This window comes from Sardina pilchardus, chromosome 6 (genome assembly GCF_963854185.1).
Source record: "Sardina pilchardus chromosome 6, fSarPil1.1, whole genome shotgun sequence".
NCBI lineage: Eukaryota > Metazoa > Chordata > Actinopteri > Clupeiformes > Clupeidae > Sardina > Sardina pilchardus.
In genome coordinates, this window is record NC_084999.1 from 21,331,246 (window position 1) to 21,349,163 (window position 17,918).

A 17,918-nucleotide genomic window follows, 5' to 3' on the forward strand; every position below is an offset into this window, starting at 1 on the left:
GTTGTCCGCTTCAATTAACAAATATGGCAGCTGTCGTTCCTTTATATAGGTGAACTTCAGAGTTCTAATGCAGACTTTGCGTTCACTTTGAAATCATTGGACCAGCCTAACCAATTACATTAAATAGGGATTCCTATATTTTCGCCCCTAACCTTTACAAGCTGATAGTAAACTGCACTGGCAGCTATGAAACAATGTAACACATTCTTCCAGGTGGCAATTCATTGATGCTTGCCAGCATTACTGTTTTATTGCTTCTATATCTACCTCTTTATCAACCTCTCCCACTTTCACTTCCAGTGAAAAAAAGGTATTGTCATCCCTTGTGGTCATTGAATGGTTCGCCATTCTTGTGACTGAGGGAAACGTTACACCAATACAAATGTCAGACTTCGTGAGAAAAGGAACTGATACAGGTGGTGTCAGGAGACATCTGGCGTCAGGCTAGGGTTCCCTATATCTGCCCTTCAGGACTTCAGAACTAGGCAGAGAACATCTCCAAGGATCCCCTCACACCCTAAACACAACATGATGTACATAACAGACTCGACACCGAAACCACCAGACACAGGAACAGTGTTTTTCACTTGCATCAGCCTTATTAATAGCTGACCTCATCTATTCTAAACCTATACCACACATATGTTGTTTCTCCAAAATGCAGGCCTATATCATGTTTCCTTAAACTTTATCTCTTGCTTTACATCTTCATGCACTGATAACACTTGGTTCTTATAAGCACTGATTGTGGTATATAAATCACTAACATGGAATATGACATAAATGAACATGCTCTTTTTTATTTATCTTAAACATCTGTTAAACAAGTATGTGGCTTCTCAAATGCGTGCCACTAAAGATCATAGGTCCCTCTTCCTCTTTTCTCTCTTCTCTCATGTGAGGCAAAAATCAGAAACAGATACAAAGAGCACTCTTTCATTGGCATTAGGAAGAGTAGTTCCTCCTCAATAAATAATTGTTGATTGCCCACTTATTTTCATTGCCCATATATTTTGCCCATTTAATGCTCTTCAGCCAATAATGCTTTCTCTGCTTTGCTGCTCTAATTGATTAATTGAAACAATAGTTTAAAAAAGAAAGTTTCCTTATCTTGTGTTGTTTCAGCAACAATCATGCAACTTTCATATATTTTCTATGCTCTCCAGCCGATTCTATTTTCGGCATTGGTTTTCTGCTCTGCACTATGGTAACTGTAACATGTTTCTAAACGGGCAAGATTGTGAGGCAATTGTTGAACAAGTCTGTGGTTTCTCAAATGCACGCTACTAAAGATCCTATGTCCCTCTTCCTCTTTTGTCTTGTGTGAGGCAAAATTCAGAGACAGACAGAAGAAGAGCACTCTCTCATTGGCATAGGATTTTGAAACCGAGGCTAACCACGGGTAAGTTTAACTGAACACAGTGTATGCCATTTCTTCATGACGATCTTGGATAATATTCCATTTCCAGTTGTTGTTCTGATAGGACTACTGAAGACCATATCACAGTCAGCTTTCCATTGATATGCCTGACAAAGCTTAGAGCTTAATACAGCTGTGATTAGGCTGCATGTTTAATTTTCAGAATTGATCTTGATAAGTCTCGCTAATTTTAGTGAGTGTTCCATTCCAGTGTGGTTGAGGCTATAGGCTACCTGAAGCCCAGTTTGGTTACTATATATGCCACAGAATTAGCTTGTTCGGAATCAGGTTAACGTTCAAGATATAAATCAAGCAGTGTTGCAAAAAAAAAAAAAAAAAAACACCAGTTGGAAAAAGAGACCCAAATGACGGTTCCGTCAACTTGCTTTCATGTTCTTATATCTGTAGCCTACAAAAATATAGTTTTTTTTCCCCCAACAATGTTACCAGGCAAGCATTGATTTAGGCCTAGGGCCTATATACTGTAGCTTACTGAGGTCTGTAGTTCTGCATAACTTATTATTCTACTTGTGCTTAATATTAACTTGCGGTTCTAATGTTCCTTCGCAATCTGTACTGTATTTTGTGGTTGACGTGACATGCTGGTCCTGAGTGTCAACCATAAGTAAATATAGAAATAGATAAACAGCAAATACATGTGGTTATATTGTTTAGAAAATAAACTGTTTTATATTAACATATACTGTCTACCAATCATGTCAGTCATTAATTCCTGTTTTTCACAATTTTGAGCCAAACCAGGAACAGCTATGACGTGACTGCCCCAAGCCCATTTCACAAAGTCTGATTTTGAATAAAAACAATAAAATGAATATATTCCCGCCTGATTTAAGTATATAAATAGCACTTGTAAGTATGCAGTTTGAACCAGCCCTGGACAAAAATATTTTTGTCTCAAAAGACGATATCATATGGTGCAACCATAAAGAGATAGATCTTGAATAGAATAGATCTTGATGAAGTAAATGACAGAGGATGATTGACTAAAAATGCACCATAATTTTAAACACAATAAATTTCATGTCACACCCTATAACAATTTTAGTCGCTAACACAATAAATTAGTGAACAAAGTTTCACTTCCCACTTCAAACTTTTAATACAGTAGCTCACCTTGATCATTTCTGTTAAACTACTTTTTCATTAAATAAATGTTCTAGCTTACTTTTGATAAAGGGTCATTCACATTTAGTAGCCTGTTCGGTGACAGTAAATCACAGGCTACATTAAATCTTAATAAGCAATTAAGATATTGTAATGAAGTGACTAGGCTACACAGTTTACTTAAATGTCCTTGCAACTTCAGGAATATCACTTTCCAGCATCCTGTAGACTACTCTCCTACTTGACTCATTAGATCCCCTAGTGGTCCTGACTGCCTCTTAACATTCATGTTACAGATACAGCCTTCTTGTAGCCTATATAGCAATGATTAAAAACATGTGTTGATGATTGTTCATGAATTTCAAATCTGCATGCTATAGGCCTATGAAGTCACGATTAAACATTAGGCTACATGACAAACTGAAGCCATTGTATTTCAGATATTTATATTTCATAAACACTTTGACATAACTATGAAAGACAATAGCCTATAACCCTCAACTTGATCCCAATTTTATTTATGATCACTCAGCCTTTACAATAATTTGGAGTGAACCCTATTAACCTATAGAACATACAGTAGGCTACTGTATACTATGGCCTAGTTTTGAATAGTCTATGCCAATTTTGAGGTTATGCTATTGTTCAAAGGTAAAGACAATCAAACTTGCAATTGATTTTACACCATGATCATTTGTTTCTCTCAATGTTATATTTTTTGACATTCAATGAAAATCTAGATGGTTCTTGTTAATCAAACAGAATCCTATAGGCATTAGTTTTAAGCTAATAAATGTTTTATATTACTTTTTTATGACATAGGTTATTCCTAATTCTGTCTCTGACAGAATACCCTTAACCTCGTGACAAAAGGTGTTGCATGGCCTATGCATGAACATACATAAAAGTAAAGTATGAAATCTAGGTCTCTCTGTGGTCATTTTACTTTTATCTTTTTCTCTCTTCCAGGAACCTAAGGGACTGTGGGATGATGTGATATTCTAAGACCTCTTTCCACTTGGCCATTCAATCCAGAATTTTTTTTAAACCCGGATATAACATCAGACAACCAAACTAATGTAACTTTTCTGAAACTTTTTTCACAAAATTAGAACACTATATTTCACACAGTTTTTTTTTTTGTGTACTCACCAACAAATTAATGACCATGATTAAGTACAAATTCCTTGGCATTTTTTCAAGGCTAACGTTGACAATAGGATCTTTTCTGATCCAAGTCATCCTTGGTTACAGCTATAAAAATTGTATTGAAGTTTCCTGTAAAACTAAATTCAAGTGCATGAACCGCTATGCAACGACACTCACTGCCTTTGTGAAGGACTTACCACCTACAGCAACCACTCTCAACATATCTCACAACACACTCTCTAAGATCCCTCCACACTCTTTTGCTCATCTCCAAAATCTCACTCATCTTACTCTGGATTCTAACAAAATATCCAGCATAAATGAGCATGTTTTCAATAATCTGAACCATTTGAAAAGTCTTAACCTCTCCAGCAACAATCTGACTGGACTTCATCCTGGCAGCTTCAAAAGCCTCTACGCACTAACTGAGTTGCTTTTAGGTGATAACAAGCTGCAGAGTCTTCCTCCGGGCATTTTTAATGGATCCACTTATCTGCAGAATCTAATAATCCGAAGGAATATCTTGACTAATTTCTCAGCAGTGATTGAGTCTGTGAAAGAGTTAACACATCTGACAAGGCTGGATCTGAGCTACAATGAACTAAAATCTCTTGACAATTCTGCAGACCTACCATCATCACTCCAGGTCCTGTATCTAAGCAATAATAAGTTTACCACTTTAGGATGTCAGCCTGGATTATTAAGCAGAATCTCTGTGTTGGATTTTTCTAATAATAATAATCTTTCCTCAATACATTTCAAGGGCTTAAACTTGAGTAAAATCAAATTTGTTCGTCTGCGATTCACTAATGTGACTGTGCCAGAACTTCTCAAACATGCCCCATCTCTAAATCTTGCACATATTGACTTCTCGGGGCTAAATCTTGGCAACAACTCAATGATCAGGACCTTGTGCTGGTTGCTGAGGAACTCATCTACCGAGATACCGTGGATGGTGCTCCAGCAAAACAAGATTCGAAATTTGGAGGACAGGCTTTTCTTTAACTGTACTAAACTAACAGGCTCCTTGGATCTTTCTATGAACAATCTGAAGAGCGTGAAATGCCTTCAGTTTCTTGAGGGTCAACATAGGCTACAGAAGATTACTGTGGAGCACAATCTTCTGACAGAACTAAACTCTTGCAATTTGCTTTCATCTCATCATCATCATTTCAACTTCACTACAGAGTTGAGCTTTCGTTACAACCGCATTCTGAAAGTCAACAAATTTGCCTTTGTACATACTCCACGTTTAGAGACTCTCAAACTCAACATCAACACAATTGCCTTCATGGATCATCAAGCACTGCGTAATCTTACAAATCTCACCACACTGCGCCTAGACAATAACCTCTTGACAGATCTCTACGCCGACAGCTTCATTGATTTGCACAGCTTAGAAACACTCAACTTGCGCAATAACCAAATCTCTGTGATTTTCAAGAACACCTTCCAGTCTCTAAAAAGGCTCAATATCCTGGATCTCGGAGGGAACAAAATCACTCAATTCAGAGAAGGGGCATTCACTGGACTTGAAAAACTCCGCAATATTTACTTTGACCGCAATCGTCTCAAACAAATAGAGATTTATAAATTTGCAAAGCTCTCTGCCACTCTGAGAGTTCTAGACCTGCAGTCCAACATGATTAGTTATGTAACAGAGCAGACCACCTCTCCATTTGCTAATTTCTCAAAGCTAGTAGATCTGAAACTGGATGCACAGCAGCCATATGGAATAACGCTTCTGCCTCATGCTTTCTTCTCTGGACTGATATCTCTAACATCCCTCTCCCTTACCAACAACCACATCTCCAGTTTTAGATCAGACGCCTTTGATGACCTTCCCAGTTTAGAGTATCTTAATCTGGACACCTCGTGTGTTGGTGTGATACCACTACCGTCAGGAATCTTCAAAAACATGCAGAAACTGAAAACTTTACAAGCAGAAAACATGGGTATTGATTCCATTTCAGAGCATGTGTTTTGGAATCTAACATCACTGCAGAGATTACAATTAAATCGCAATGCCATGAGAAGATTAGATCCTGTTGTTTTTGAGAAACTTCCTAATCTGACATACCTGGATCTGAGGAATACCCCACTCAGCTGCTCCTGTCACAACAGTGAGCTCCAGAATTGGACCAATACCAACCAGAGAGTGCAGATAGTCTACTTGTATAGCATGAGATGCCCTGATCTGTCTAATTCAAGTTTTTACAAATTTGACACCAAGGTGTGTTATTTGGACATTGGAGTTTACCTCTTTGTCTCAACAAGTAATGTGGTGTTTCTATTGACAATATTACCTCTTCTTTATGTTAAACTTTACTGGAAGCTGAAGTACGGCTATTATGTGTTTCGTTCATGGTTTGGGGAACAATGGCGTCGGCTGCGTGATGAGGAAAAGGAGTGCATGTATGACGCGTTCATCTCCTACAATTCAGCAGACGAGGAGTGGGTGCTTAAGAAGCTGGTGCCAAACCTGGAGGGCAACGGCTCGTCTCTCCGACTCTGCCTCCATCACCGCGACTTTGAGCCCGGCCGCTACATCGTTGACAACATTGTGTCGGCCGTGAACAAAAGCCGCAAGACCGTTTGTGTGGTGAGCCAGAACTTCCTGCGCAGTGAGTGGTGCTCGCTGGAGATCCAGCTGGCCAGCTACCTCTTCTTCCATGAGCTCCGCGATGTGCTTGTGCTGGTCTTCCTGGAGCACATCCCCGAGAGGCAGATCTCAGCGTACCACCGCATGCGGAAGGTCATGCTGAAAAAGACCTACCTCCAGTGGCCCGGATCCGACTGTACCGACCCGGACCAGGCTCAAGAACTCTTCTGGGTCAAACTGAGGAGGGCTCTGGGGAGCAGTGGCAGCAGAGGCCTGGCTGATGTAGAGGAACGTGCTGGGGAAGAGGACACGTTCATAGGAGAAGAGTGTCGAGTGAATCCACCGCAGGCAAATAATGGGAGGAATTTGATTCTTTTGTGAAGTATTTCTACCACGACTGTGCTCTCGAATGTTTCATGCAGAGTGAATTAAATATAGTGTGAGCAAAAGTCCAACAGCTGACATACATAAATATTGCTTTTTGTTTTATGCTGAATGCATTTGTAAATATTCTAATTGTAAGGTAAAGACTGCATTCACTCCGTACTTTTCTCTTACGATGATACTGTAAACATATAGAAAAATAATATGAGAAAAAGATTTTGAAGATGATATGATTTGTACAAGAAAAAATCCAAAAATGAAATGTTTTAAAATTTAATTTAAAAACAAAAATACAAGAATGTATTGTTATGCACTTTAAATAATCAATACAAAGTGTGCAAAAACCCTTACTGTAAATTATTTGTTATTTGTTCAGATTTTTCTACATCTGGGAACTGAAATGTTTAATAGCAAAACATTTATATGTGAAAAACGATCTGAGTTTTTATGAGGAGGTCGACTGATATTAATAGTTATTATTACATGTACTAAAAATACAGGGAAGTGTGACCGATCATTTTTGCTACAACACTGTTTGGTCCAGGTCATATTTTCACACCTCAAAAAGATACACATTGGGTTTGCTAGCTTGATCAATTTTTTGTAGATTAGTTTAGTTCAGTATAACCTCATCCGAGGGTACGACCAGCCTTCTGGACTTGCAGAAAGAGGCTTCGGTGGAGACAAAGCCATGTCCAGAAGCTCTGAAGGGGGATAAAAGTTCATGTCTGGCCTGTAGGACGTGACGGATGAGGTGGCTGAGTTGAGTGGATTGTGAAAGCGGTAGTAGGGTTGGAGCTGGAGGTTTTTCAGAGAGGTGTGGGGAGTATCAGGAAAGCAAGACCTCGCAGGGTGCCTTTCAAAGTCAAACTGATGATGCGCTGACAAGCGTCGAGGTTCTCTGAGAGCGCCATCTTGTGACATGGCTCTGTAACTGAAATAAGACTGCTTGTGATGTTCCTGATCCTCTGTTTGGCAGAGAAAGCTCAAATCTGGGTCATGCCTCCATTTCTCATACGAGTCCGTCATGGTTTGGGGGCGGATCTCTTCCTGATGAATTTGCTTGTTCCAACGCTGGGGTAGTCCAGGATGGGGTCCCCATTTTGAGGAGAATGCGTCGCCATCAGTTGGGAAAGTTTCAGTTGTGTGGAGGCCCAGTGAAAACAGATCAGATGTTGGATTTGCTGGTTCCATAAGGATCTGTTTCTCTTTTCCCATGTTTAGAGTCCAAGGCAAAGCCTACGAATAAAAAAACACACAATGTCCAAATACTGCTGTCTATCCCTTACTCAGTGAACACTACTGGTCAAATGTTTGTGAACACTTAGAAATTTACATTCCACTACATTATAGACTATAGAAAACCAGCTGAGATCAGTTACGTTGTTTTTCTAATCAGGCCAGCAGTTTTTAGATTACATTATGTGCTTACGTAATTGCAAAAGGGTTCTCAACTGTTGTAGAAAGAGATGGCTGATCTTCAATATCTACATTGCCCATTATCAACAATCATTCACCCAATGTTCCAAAGGCAAATTCTGTTCTGTTTCATTTTAAAAGACTAACTGAGAAAACATTGGAGAAACCTTTTGCAATTATGTAAGCATATAACCTAATCTTAAAATTGCTGCCCTGATTGAAAAACAAAAACTAAAAAATGCAACTGATCTCCGCTGGTATTCTGTCTGTAATGAAGTGGAATGGAAATGTCTAAGCGATCCCTAACTGTTGACTGCCGTGTCTATCTTCCAATGACTACACACTTGGTGAATTACACTTTATAAGTAAGGTAGAATATGATTAAAAAGGTAGTGGCATAATAATAATAACAGGCGTGGACTGGTAATCAGTCATTTTCCCAATCGGTATAGTCTTCCAAGGGCCGGTGTTTGTTTCAAGACGGATAATAATAAAAATGTTTTTTTTTTTTAAAAAGGGCCTGAAGACACATCTTTTTAGAAAAGCTTTTAACTAAAATACTTTTATCTGCTTTTATATGCTGGTTTTTAGTTTAATTTTATATGCTAGTTTTTAGCTTGTCTTTATATGCTGGTTTTAGCTTAATTTTATCTGCTAGTTTTTAATTCTTCTATGATATTTTTATCCTTTTTTTGGTGTGTGTGTGTGCATTGTAGCACTTTGAGGTCATTGATTTGGTGTAAAGTGCAATACAAATAAAATTTATTATTATTATTATTATTATTAATATTCTACAGATGCAGTGACATGACTGATGTGTGTGTGTGTGTGTGTGTCATGCAATAGTACCAATGAGAATATTGACATTGCAGCTGAATTGGAACTAAACGATATCGATCCCCGGAAAAGGAGCGCTATAAAATTGCATCTGAATAAGAGCTGGGAGAAAGTGCTGTTCTAGGCGCTGTAAATTAGGCAAATCAAGTAGCTGCTATCTGCTCACAATCTGATGCATCTTTCTAGCACTCCTTTTCTGTGCCATGGGCTGCAGGTTTCCCCTTTTTCCACAATTAACTGTATGCATGGTCTTTGCAAGTCTAATGTCAATAGTCTGATTACTAAAATGTGTCACAAAATGAACTGCCTGGGTCACTGTTGTATGTTGCTTTGAAGTCAAACAACAGCAAAACACTTGCATATATGATCTGGACTCAAATTTGCTGCAAACACCACACTGGCTACCTGCCTACTGGAATACTCATTCTGAATTTAATACTCAACAAAGCCTCATATTTGATCATTTCAGATAGATCTGTGTCTGATAGTTGGAGGGAAATGACTCTGCAGTGACCGATGGTGAATTTCTATTTTCTGAGTACTGAAGTAATAACCTTGGGTCTATTTACAGTAAAAAAAAAATTGTGAGAGCACATTTCTGTTAATAGGTGGCTATTTGAGCAAGATTGATTATTTGCATTATCACTGAATGGGCTTATAGTGATGCTAACAGGGCATGGTGCCATGTCACTATTTTATACCACTAACAATGCTCAAAATATAAGGGCAGGGCAGCGAAGAGCAACAAAGGGCAGTGAATCCTGGAAGTTGAAAATATTCCCCTCCCCCCCTTGGTCAAGGAGGCACTGACTTAAACAAAATCAGTTCACATTTCTACTACATAAATTACCCAATTTAAATACACATTCATTTTTCCAGCGGTGGAATACTCCTTTAACTATTTTCATACTACTGACACATAAATGAGGAGGCATATTCACCAGTGAGCTCCTCTGGCCAGTGCCTTGCTGTGATTCACTGAGAGGTCCCTGTGGAGGCAAAGGACTGGGTGGCGTCCGTCTCTGGGGACACTTCTGCTTCCTCCTCCGTTTGTGAGTGGGCCTCTGCTGAGAGCCAAGCAATGACTGCTGCCCAGTGTCTGGCCCTGAGTCACTGTCATGCACGTCATTAACAGCTGCTACACAGAGGAGAAGAGGAAATGTCTTATTTCAAGAGACAGAGCTAACACCACAGTATACCACAGCAACAACTCTAATAAACTTCAATCATATTTATAGAGCAAACATATACATTGGTATCGTGAGTACATCTATGTTATTCATAATATATGCAGCCATATTGTGTATAGTATTTGATACCTGTCCACTTTGAGGTTTTGTTGTGCACCCCGGCGCCATGTCCGCTGTCCACCTGACTCTGTCCAAGACCTAGCACCGTGTGTAGCTTCAGCAGATTCTGCTGGAGCACAGCACCATGCCTTTCCTGCAGTACATGCAGAAGGGTGGCCCTGCTCTCTGCCAACAGATGGTGGCGCAGCAAAAGTGGACGATCCAGAGACTGGCACAGGCGGTCAGCCACAACACCAATTAGGTGCCTGGCTATTTTTGCATCCATCTGTTTCCTCTCTATGCCACTCTTAGCCTTCTGATCCAGACTAGCACTGGTTACATCCTCAGCTACAGGTGATTCAGGAGGGTTACTGGGCTTTTGCTCCTTAGGGTGAGACACTGGGGGTTTTATGCGTGCAGATGGGCAATCTAAATGTTGAGCATTTGCATTAGAAAACACTGTCTGAATGGGACTCCCTGCACAGTGCACTTTTGGAGAGTTGTGCTCTTCCACTGAAATCCTTGGAGTTGACTGTGGCACGTTATTTGACACAGTGCTTTTGGGAGTTGAAGACAGAACAATGACGGAGTTGCTTTCAGATGGTGACAGGTCCATAACATCTGTTTTTCTCTGGCAAGGTGAGGGTCCTGGTCCCTGATTGTTTGCACCACTGTCTCCCCTATCATAACTTTGTAAACATGTTTGACTCTCAGTCTCAGGTGAATCGCCCTGTCTGCTGCACTTGCTGGACAGTTCATCTTTACGACTTGGGGGACATTCCTTGTCATCACCTGAATTTTGTGTGAGAGATGGAGTAGGTGAAAAAATACTTTTCTTTGTGTGGATCACTTCCTTTTTTGATCTCTCTGCTCTCCTTTCTTCACTCAGTAGACGTTCAATGTCAAATGACTTCACTTCATGGTTGAACAGGCCTTGGTGGCCAAGGAGACGTCGCTCTGTGATAAAAGAGGGCTCCTTAGGGCCAAATGCTTTTGCTAATTTCTCACAATTATGTAAGTGAGGTTGTGGTTGATACGATCCTTGGCATAGCTCCTTCTCTCTGCAGCTCTGCTTAATGCGAGAATGTGATTGTTTTTTTTGCCCACCACATCCCTGCCTTATATGGTCTCTTTCCTTACGAGTCTTCAGCCGTTTACCCTTGGCAGGCATTACATTACTGTGTATTGTTCCTGGTCCATCTGCATGACTACAAGAGGAGCAGCAAGCAGTAGCATTGTTAGTAGGCACTGGGGTCATATTTTGAGATTTGTAGTGTTTTGTAAAAACACTTAGCACATTTCTTTTATCTGCAAGCGGTCTACCCTTGCCTTTCCGTTGACTCATATTCAGCTTGGTTTATAGGAAGGTCAAATTAATCTGTGGAAATACAAACAGAGACAAATATGGTCTTACTTAATATCTCACTTCAATAGCTACAGCCACTCTTATAAGGACTTGTAAGGACTTGTAAAAACTTACTGCCTAACATAAGTCAAATCAGTTAGATTTCCTGTTGTAAAGTTAAGGACATGATTAATAACATGCCTGTTAGTGTTATGCCAATGTCACATCGGATAATTAGCCTAACTAATATCATATTTTATCCAACCTAGCAGGGTAATGTCAGCTTATTCAAGGTAAATGAACGTTACGTAAAGCACCCTAAGTAATTACCAGCCTAGCGAGACCATAAACGGACATTTATCTACTTTAATGGCTGCAATTGTCAGTTGTTAGCAAGCTAGTAGCCTATGCAAGATGCACCAAGACAACTATGCTAACACTAGACACATGTTAACGTTATCGACTCATAAATGTAATTGTTAGCTAGGGACAAATGTTTCGCATTATTAGCAATTTAGCAACTTGACGGCTGTGTTGTTTTTGCTTAACGGTATAATTGCTTTGCTATCTCTACCATTAGACTAGGCCTGGTATGTAGCAGCTATTTTACATTTGATTGCGACATACCTTGCATATCGATGAATTGACAGTTTGACACGTATAGCAATACATAACTTTGCTAGTCAGTCAGCAAGCAGAAATATGCTATGTCTATGCAGGGAAGAGATGTCCTTTTTCTGTCTGAGTCGCATGTCTTACCACTGATTAATTAGCCAGCTGTCTGTAGTGAGTCTCTGCGGAGCTCCAATGAACAGGTGAAATAAATGTTTGCTTCACTTTGTTAGCATGGCCACATTCTATTATTATTTACATTTGAAATGGAACTGTTGCCTGGCAATATTCGTCCTGCCACTGACCTCACTTCAGCAAGTTTAGGCAGAGAGGGAGTCGCTTTGGTTTAGATTCTTCGTGAACAAGAGATGATAATAATAACACTAATAATACTACTTCTACCATTACTACTACTACTACTACTACTACTACCACCATAATGATAATAACACATCTACTGTAACCCAACCCTTACTGAAAAAAAAAGAAAACAATCGATAACGTTGCTAACATTATTTTTTTTATTGGAATGGGGAAAAAAGCACTTTCAGGTTCAGCATGTTTGAGGGAAATGGTAGTTTTAATAAGACATTGTATTATCCTTCACTGATGTCTGGTCTCACCGCGCCCCCTGTGATTTGTAGAAGTATCCAGCAAGCCAGCGGCGACCAGCGCATCTCTTCCGCACTCATGATAAATGGAAGAGTCCATCACGAGGCAGTTTCATTGCACAGTGTAAGCACATTTCACTTCCTAGGATAGCGGTGAATACCGATATATAGTATTACATCGATAACATGTTCGTTTACTCTATTACTACTTTAAATGTAAGTATGTTTTTTGTTTACGTTCCAGTACTGGCTGTTGCATTCTTATACAACCACCCATCGGGAAGAAATGGTGACATCCAGGAATTAAATTTGTTGCAGTCAACTTGGAGGAAGCATCCTGTCCCACTCAAAGGTATGGGATATTGTTTTGATTGAGGTTTAATCTTCATCATAGTACAATGAATTGATAATCTCAGTCAGTTGTTGTCGAACAGATACGAGCTATGAAGTGAAGAAGCTGCTGCAGACGTGTGTCTGTTGTAACGTCTTCAACAGGGAAGCACGTTTCGAAGCTAACATTATTCTCGCTAACATTATAATGCTATCCGTTTTAGGTATACCACTCAGTATTTCGGTTTTTAGTGTCAAAAGAAAATAAATAAAAGTATTTGCGATGTGTTTAGAGGTGTATGCTCATAAATAACCCAACCTTGTGTTAAAAGATAACCCATGTCCAATGACAGGGCAATGAGCTCTGATGACAACCCCGCTGCAACTCCCACCCCATGCCAAGATATCCAAGGGGATGGACGTTGGATGTGCATGGTGTGTTTCAGTATTTCACGGTCACCCTCGTTTGATCATTATCATGACACGATGCAACTCTCTTTTACTCTGCCCTTCGTAACACAGTCTTTGTCCTCACTTTCAAAGCACAACCGCTTCGTGTCAGACAGCAAAGGGAAGGAGCCCGATGTTCTCTTTGTGGGAGACTCCCTAGTACAGCTCTTGCATGAATTCGAGGTGATTACATGCCACATAATGCTACGCGCCTCTGCAGGGTGCCACTGTTAGATCACAGGTACACAATGTATATCTATTTCCTGTATTCAAGTGTGTTAAGATGGACTCACTTTTCTGAATTGTTATTAGATCTGGAGAAAACTGTTTTCCCCACTCCATGCTTTAAATTTTGGAATTGGTGGGGATGCTACACAGCATGTACTGTGGAGACTTGGCAATGGCGAACTGGACCATATCAGTCCAAAGGTAGGCGTTAACATAATGGTCTGCTGTTTGTATCATGCAACTTTTTATACTGCATTTTTTACTGTTATGCCAATTAAAGGTGTGGCGTTTGATTCTTGGCAAAGAGGTTGTTGATATTTGACCTCCTCTGCTATCCTGTTGTAAACGAATTTCCATCATTTCCAACACGGACAGTCCCTCATAATTTATCTCCCTTATTGTCCCATAGGTTGTGGTATTATGGGTAGGGACAAATAATCATGGTAACAGCCCACATCAGATCTGTGGTGGCATCATGGAAATTGTGAAGTTGATCAACCAGAAACTCCCTCATGCTCATACTCTTGTGCTGGTAAGTATCCTGTTTGCACTGTCCTCATCCTGCCAAGCTGACGACATATGTAAGGGATAATGGATGCTAAGACGTTCAGGTTTCAGAGGTTAATGCACGTTTGTAGTGGTAATGTAAAACAACGCTAAGCAGAGATATGGAAGCATGGAAGGTGCATAATATCATGCTAAGGCAAGCCCTCTGGGAGAAGATAGCGTGTTAATTTCATTTGGGAGCTGGCACTAGGGGTACTATTATCTTTATTCTGACAAGAGAGGCGCATGTGTACAGGTAGTTTCACCTCTCCAAGTCCGCATTGGTCTGTCTTCATTTGCACCTCTGTGCCCAACAGGGCTTGTTGCCCCGTGGCAAGAACCCCAACCCACTGCGGGAGCGCAACGCCGAGGTGAACGAGCTGGTCCAGGCGGAGGTGGCCACCCTCCCGCACGCCTCTTTCCTGAACGTGGACCCCGGCTTTGTGCACTCTGACGGCACCATCTGGCACCAGGACCTGTACGACTACCTGCACCTAACGCCACCGGCCTACCAGAAGGTGTGCGAACCTCTCCACGATCGCATCAAAGCCCTGCTGGACCAGCCAGCCGAGAACCAAGTGTCCTGAGCTGCAGCCCACACCACCATCTGCTCACCTGGGTGCAAACGCAAGCTGTAACATGCCCTTATGACCCCCCCCCCTTAAACCCTCTAATAGCTGTGCCTACTAAAGCCTACTTGAGGTCTGTAATGTCATGTTGTCTGTTCAAAGACTAGATAGAATTATCCAAGCTGCGTATACAGTGTAAAATTGTCTCAGTGAATTTATTTTATTGCTTGATGAAATCCTGCACGGATTTGCTGTTGCAGTTACATTAGGCCTAAAGCCAGCTGTCATATCAGTAAATATCAGCACGTTGTGGATTTTAGGCCTATGAGCCATGCAATTTGTGAATACATAACTCATTTGGCTCACACCACAAATGTGGCTATTATTTGTTAGGAATATGTTATCACGTGTCTCACCAAAGGCATCCACCCTGCCCTAGTGAGCTGAAGGCCTACTCATAAATCAAACTGTTAGATTTTAACTGACTGGACTCAGACTAACAGACACCTAATGACCTTGTTTCTGACTTCCCAAACCTTTAGTCCCTGAGGACTGTTAAACAATCCTTAGGGACTCTTTGCCTCACTGGAAGCTTGCTTTTGACACCGCACCAAATCCTTTAAAGCACAGATGCTATCTCACACACCAGAGAGGTTGTTTGTAGCCACACAATGATGGTGATGTTGTGAATATACTTTTGCTTTGCTGGCATTCGCTGGTTTTGTTTGGACCAAGCTGTTTTGTTTTTGTTACTGTTTTGTTGTCATTTTTCAACTGTATCATTGCTGTCTCAATACAATATACAAAAAAACAACTACTCTTGCCATTGACTCTTCACTGCAACCCAAATTGACTGGTAATTCACATGACCTTACTCCCAGGAGCCTCTTCAAGAGCATTTAGGAAGGGAAAACAGTTTAAACTAGGTCAGCTTTTTACAATACTCTTTTGATGGTTTATTCCAATGGCTTGCATATAACACTGAGCCAGTTAGAATCCATAGTTGCATGTATTTGTATCACTCTTACAGCTGTTTTCAAATCTCTCTCTGACTTTGTCAGGGAACATGCCCACATTGGTACAGCGGTGAAGGGACATCCCAGTCCTGCACTGGCATGAAGATAAACATTGGCAAAATATCAGGACAGTGCCAATCAGAGATTGAGATAGAGTAAAAAACATGAACAGGCAGGAGTCTGAAGGTATGTACTGTAGATATTTGCAGATATTTTCACTGATAGTGTAGCAATGAAATACGCTAATGAGTGAGACCACTGACCAAAGAAAGGGTCAAATAGTGTAGGTGACATTCATGTACAAACGCTGTAACAACAGTGCTATGAAGTGAAAAGAGCTATACAAACTTGACTTATTGTCAAAATAACCTGAAGGAGTGCTCAGTTACCCCTGATATTATTTTACAGGAAAACAAGAGTGTTTTATCTCCCTGTTCATGAAAAATGATCTTGAGAACAATAAGAATGATTTACCAAAAGACGTCCCCGTGATGCACATCTGGAACACTCGACTGGAGGACTAAAAGGATGAGTGGACATGCTCTGTTCACAACGGTATTTAGCAGGACATCAACAACAGTAATGCTGACTTCCTCCTCAGACAGAATGCTGGCAACAAAGCTTCTCAAACCTTTTACATGCAGCAATGATGACATTCAGATGATCCACAGCAAAATAAGGCGGAATATGCAGGTGAGCGGCAGCCATGCCAAGTTTTGTTGATGCGGAGAACAAACGTGAAGGTCTGGTGATATTTGATTCCAGGTCAAAGGCAGACCTCTGGACCACCCAGACACTCTTTCTGTGACTAAATGTGTAAAAAATGGTATTCTCTTTGAGTGAATAATTCTCTATGACTCATAATTTACAGTATATTTGATACATAAAGTTCAAGTTGTATTGTCATGTACTCATCAATAGACATTTATTTTGAAATCAAGATTCATAAGTAGAATTAGGAGAAGGTATATTAATTTTTAATAAACAAGACTGTTGATATTAGTGATTGATATTAGCGATAAACATTAAGATTAAAAAATGAAAACAAATGAAGTAAGACTTCTGGTTGTTTACATCTTTTAGTTAATGATTCATTGTTCTGTGTAGATGAGAGAAGGTGTGCGTCAAAAGGTATTTTCCATACAACGGCCATTAAATAAATCATTTAAACATAAATCATTAAAACATTCTAAATCATTTTTAAACATCAGATTGTTATGTTGCATAGTCATATTACGTGTCACTTGAACAATTGGACTCTTGGGGATCAATGTATGACAATTGTATTCAGGTATTCAGAATCAGAACCAATGAGTTAAGCTATTTTAAAACATTTTAGAAGTACATTTTAGTCATGAGAAAGAACATCGGTCATGGCCATGGCTACTGAATTGTATCACTGTTGTTTCTGTTCGAATGTGAGCAGCCATTATCCAACCGGCATACCTCAACATGCCTGCAGCAGTCTCCAGCACACTGTGGAACAGCAGATGACCCAGAAAGGCCAGACCTGCGGCAGGAGTATTTGCGTTTTCTGTCATGTCCTCATACCATGACGGAGCCGTTGGAGGGAGGAAGAGGAGGAGGAGGAGGAGGAGGAGGTGGTGATTGCTAGAACACTTCTTCATTGTTCTGATGCGGGTAAAGACATTTTAGCGTTGTCTTAAGGATAGAGGCTGATCTAACTGAAATCTTATTATGTTCTCCTCTACGCCGGCATCATTCATCATCTCAGCAGGAGCAGATAGTCACGTCAAGTTGGGGATACCAGGGAGCAAGTCTGAGCGGGGCTCGATTTGGCCAATGGAGCATGTCTATCATGAGGCTCCTATAAAACTCCCCTGTAAATTCCACTGGTGGCAATTGCTTAACAGAATCTGCACCATCTCTGTGTGTCTGGCCTGATACGTTATAAACTATAATACTGCACACACTGATTATTTTTTTTATCCACCTAAACATCAAAATGAAGCAAGGAATGTTAGT

The 17,918-nt window shown here is 40.3% G+C and overlaps 3 protein-coding genes across 7 annotated transcripts; 2 read left to right on the plus strand and 1 right to left on the minus strand.

The window, feature by feature from the left end:
- Positions 1 to 1,344: 1,344 nt before the first annotated feature.
- tlr21 (toll-like receptor 21) lies at positions 1,345 to 6,952 on the plus strand. Its single transcript, XM_062539025.1, has 2 exons — positions 1,345 to 1,402; positions 3,515 to 6,952. The coding sequence occupies exon 2, from the start codon at positions 3,708 to 3,710 to the stop codon at positions 6,675 to 6,677; it is 2,970 nt and encodes a 989-aa protein (XP_062395009.1). The 5' UTR covers positions 1,345 to 1,402; positions 3,515 to 3,707; the 3' UTR covers positions 6,678 to 6,952.
- On the minus strand, positions 6,940 to 12,419 carry si:dkey-250k15.4 (uncharacterized). 3 transcript variants are annotated; one of them, XM_062539028.1, is made up of 4 exons: positions 12,330 to 12,419; positions 10,256 to 11,603; positions 9,878 to 10,071; positions 6,940 to 7,919 (listed from the first exon to the last, which is right to left on the minus strand). In XM_062539028.1, exons 2-4 carry the CDS (start codon positions 11,568 to 11,570, stop codon positions 7,299 to 7,301), a joined length of 2,130 nt encoding a protein of 709 aa, XP_062395012.1. In that variant the 5' UTR covers positions 11,571 to 11,603; positions 12,330 to 12,419; the 3' UTR covers positions 6,940 to 7,298. The 3 variants fall into 3 exon arrangements, with proteins under 3 accessions (XP_062395012.1, XP_062395010.1, XP_062395011.1); XM_062539026.1 differs by having other exon boundaries at positions 9,878 to 10,074; XM_062539027.1 differs by having other exon boundaries at positions 9,878 to 10,074; positions 12,198 to 12,362.
- Positions 12,420 to 12,898: 479 nt separating this feature from the next.
- Positions 12,899 to 15,730, plus strand: pafah1b3 (platelet-activating factor acetylhydrolase, isoform Ib, gamma subunit). Of its 3 annotated transcripts, none has more exons than XM_062539029.1 (7): positions 12,899 to 12,917; positions 13,038 to 13,145; positions 13,456 to 13,558; positions 13,667 to 13,756; positions 13,886 to 14,002; positions 14,211 to 14,333; positions 14,665 to 15,730. In XM_062539029.1, the coding sequence occupies exons 3-7, from the start codon at positions 13,463 to 13,465 to the stop codon at positions 14,932 to 14,934; spliced, it is 696 nt and encodes a 231-aa protein (XP_062395013.1). In that variant the 5' UTR covers positions 12,899 to 12,917; positions 13,038 to 13,145; positions 13,456 to 13,462; the 3' UTR covers positions 14,935 to 15,730. The 3 variants fall into 3 exon arrangements, with proteins under 3 accessions (XP_062395013.1, XP_062395014.1, XP_062395015.1); XM_062539030.1 differs by having other exon boundaries at positions 12,900 to 12,917; positions 13,477 to 13,558; XM_062539031.1 differs by lacking the exon at positions 12,899 to 12,917 and having other exon boundaries at positions 13,028 to 13,145; positions 13,477 to 13,558.
- Positions 15,731 to 17,918: the final 2,188 nt, after the last annotated feature.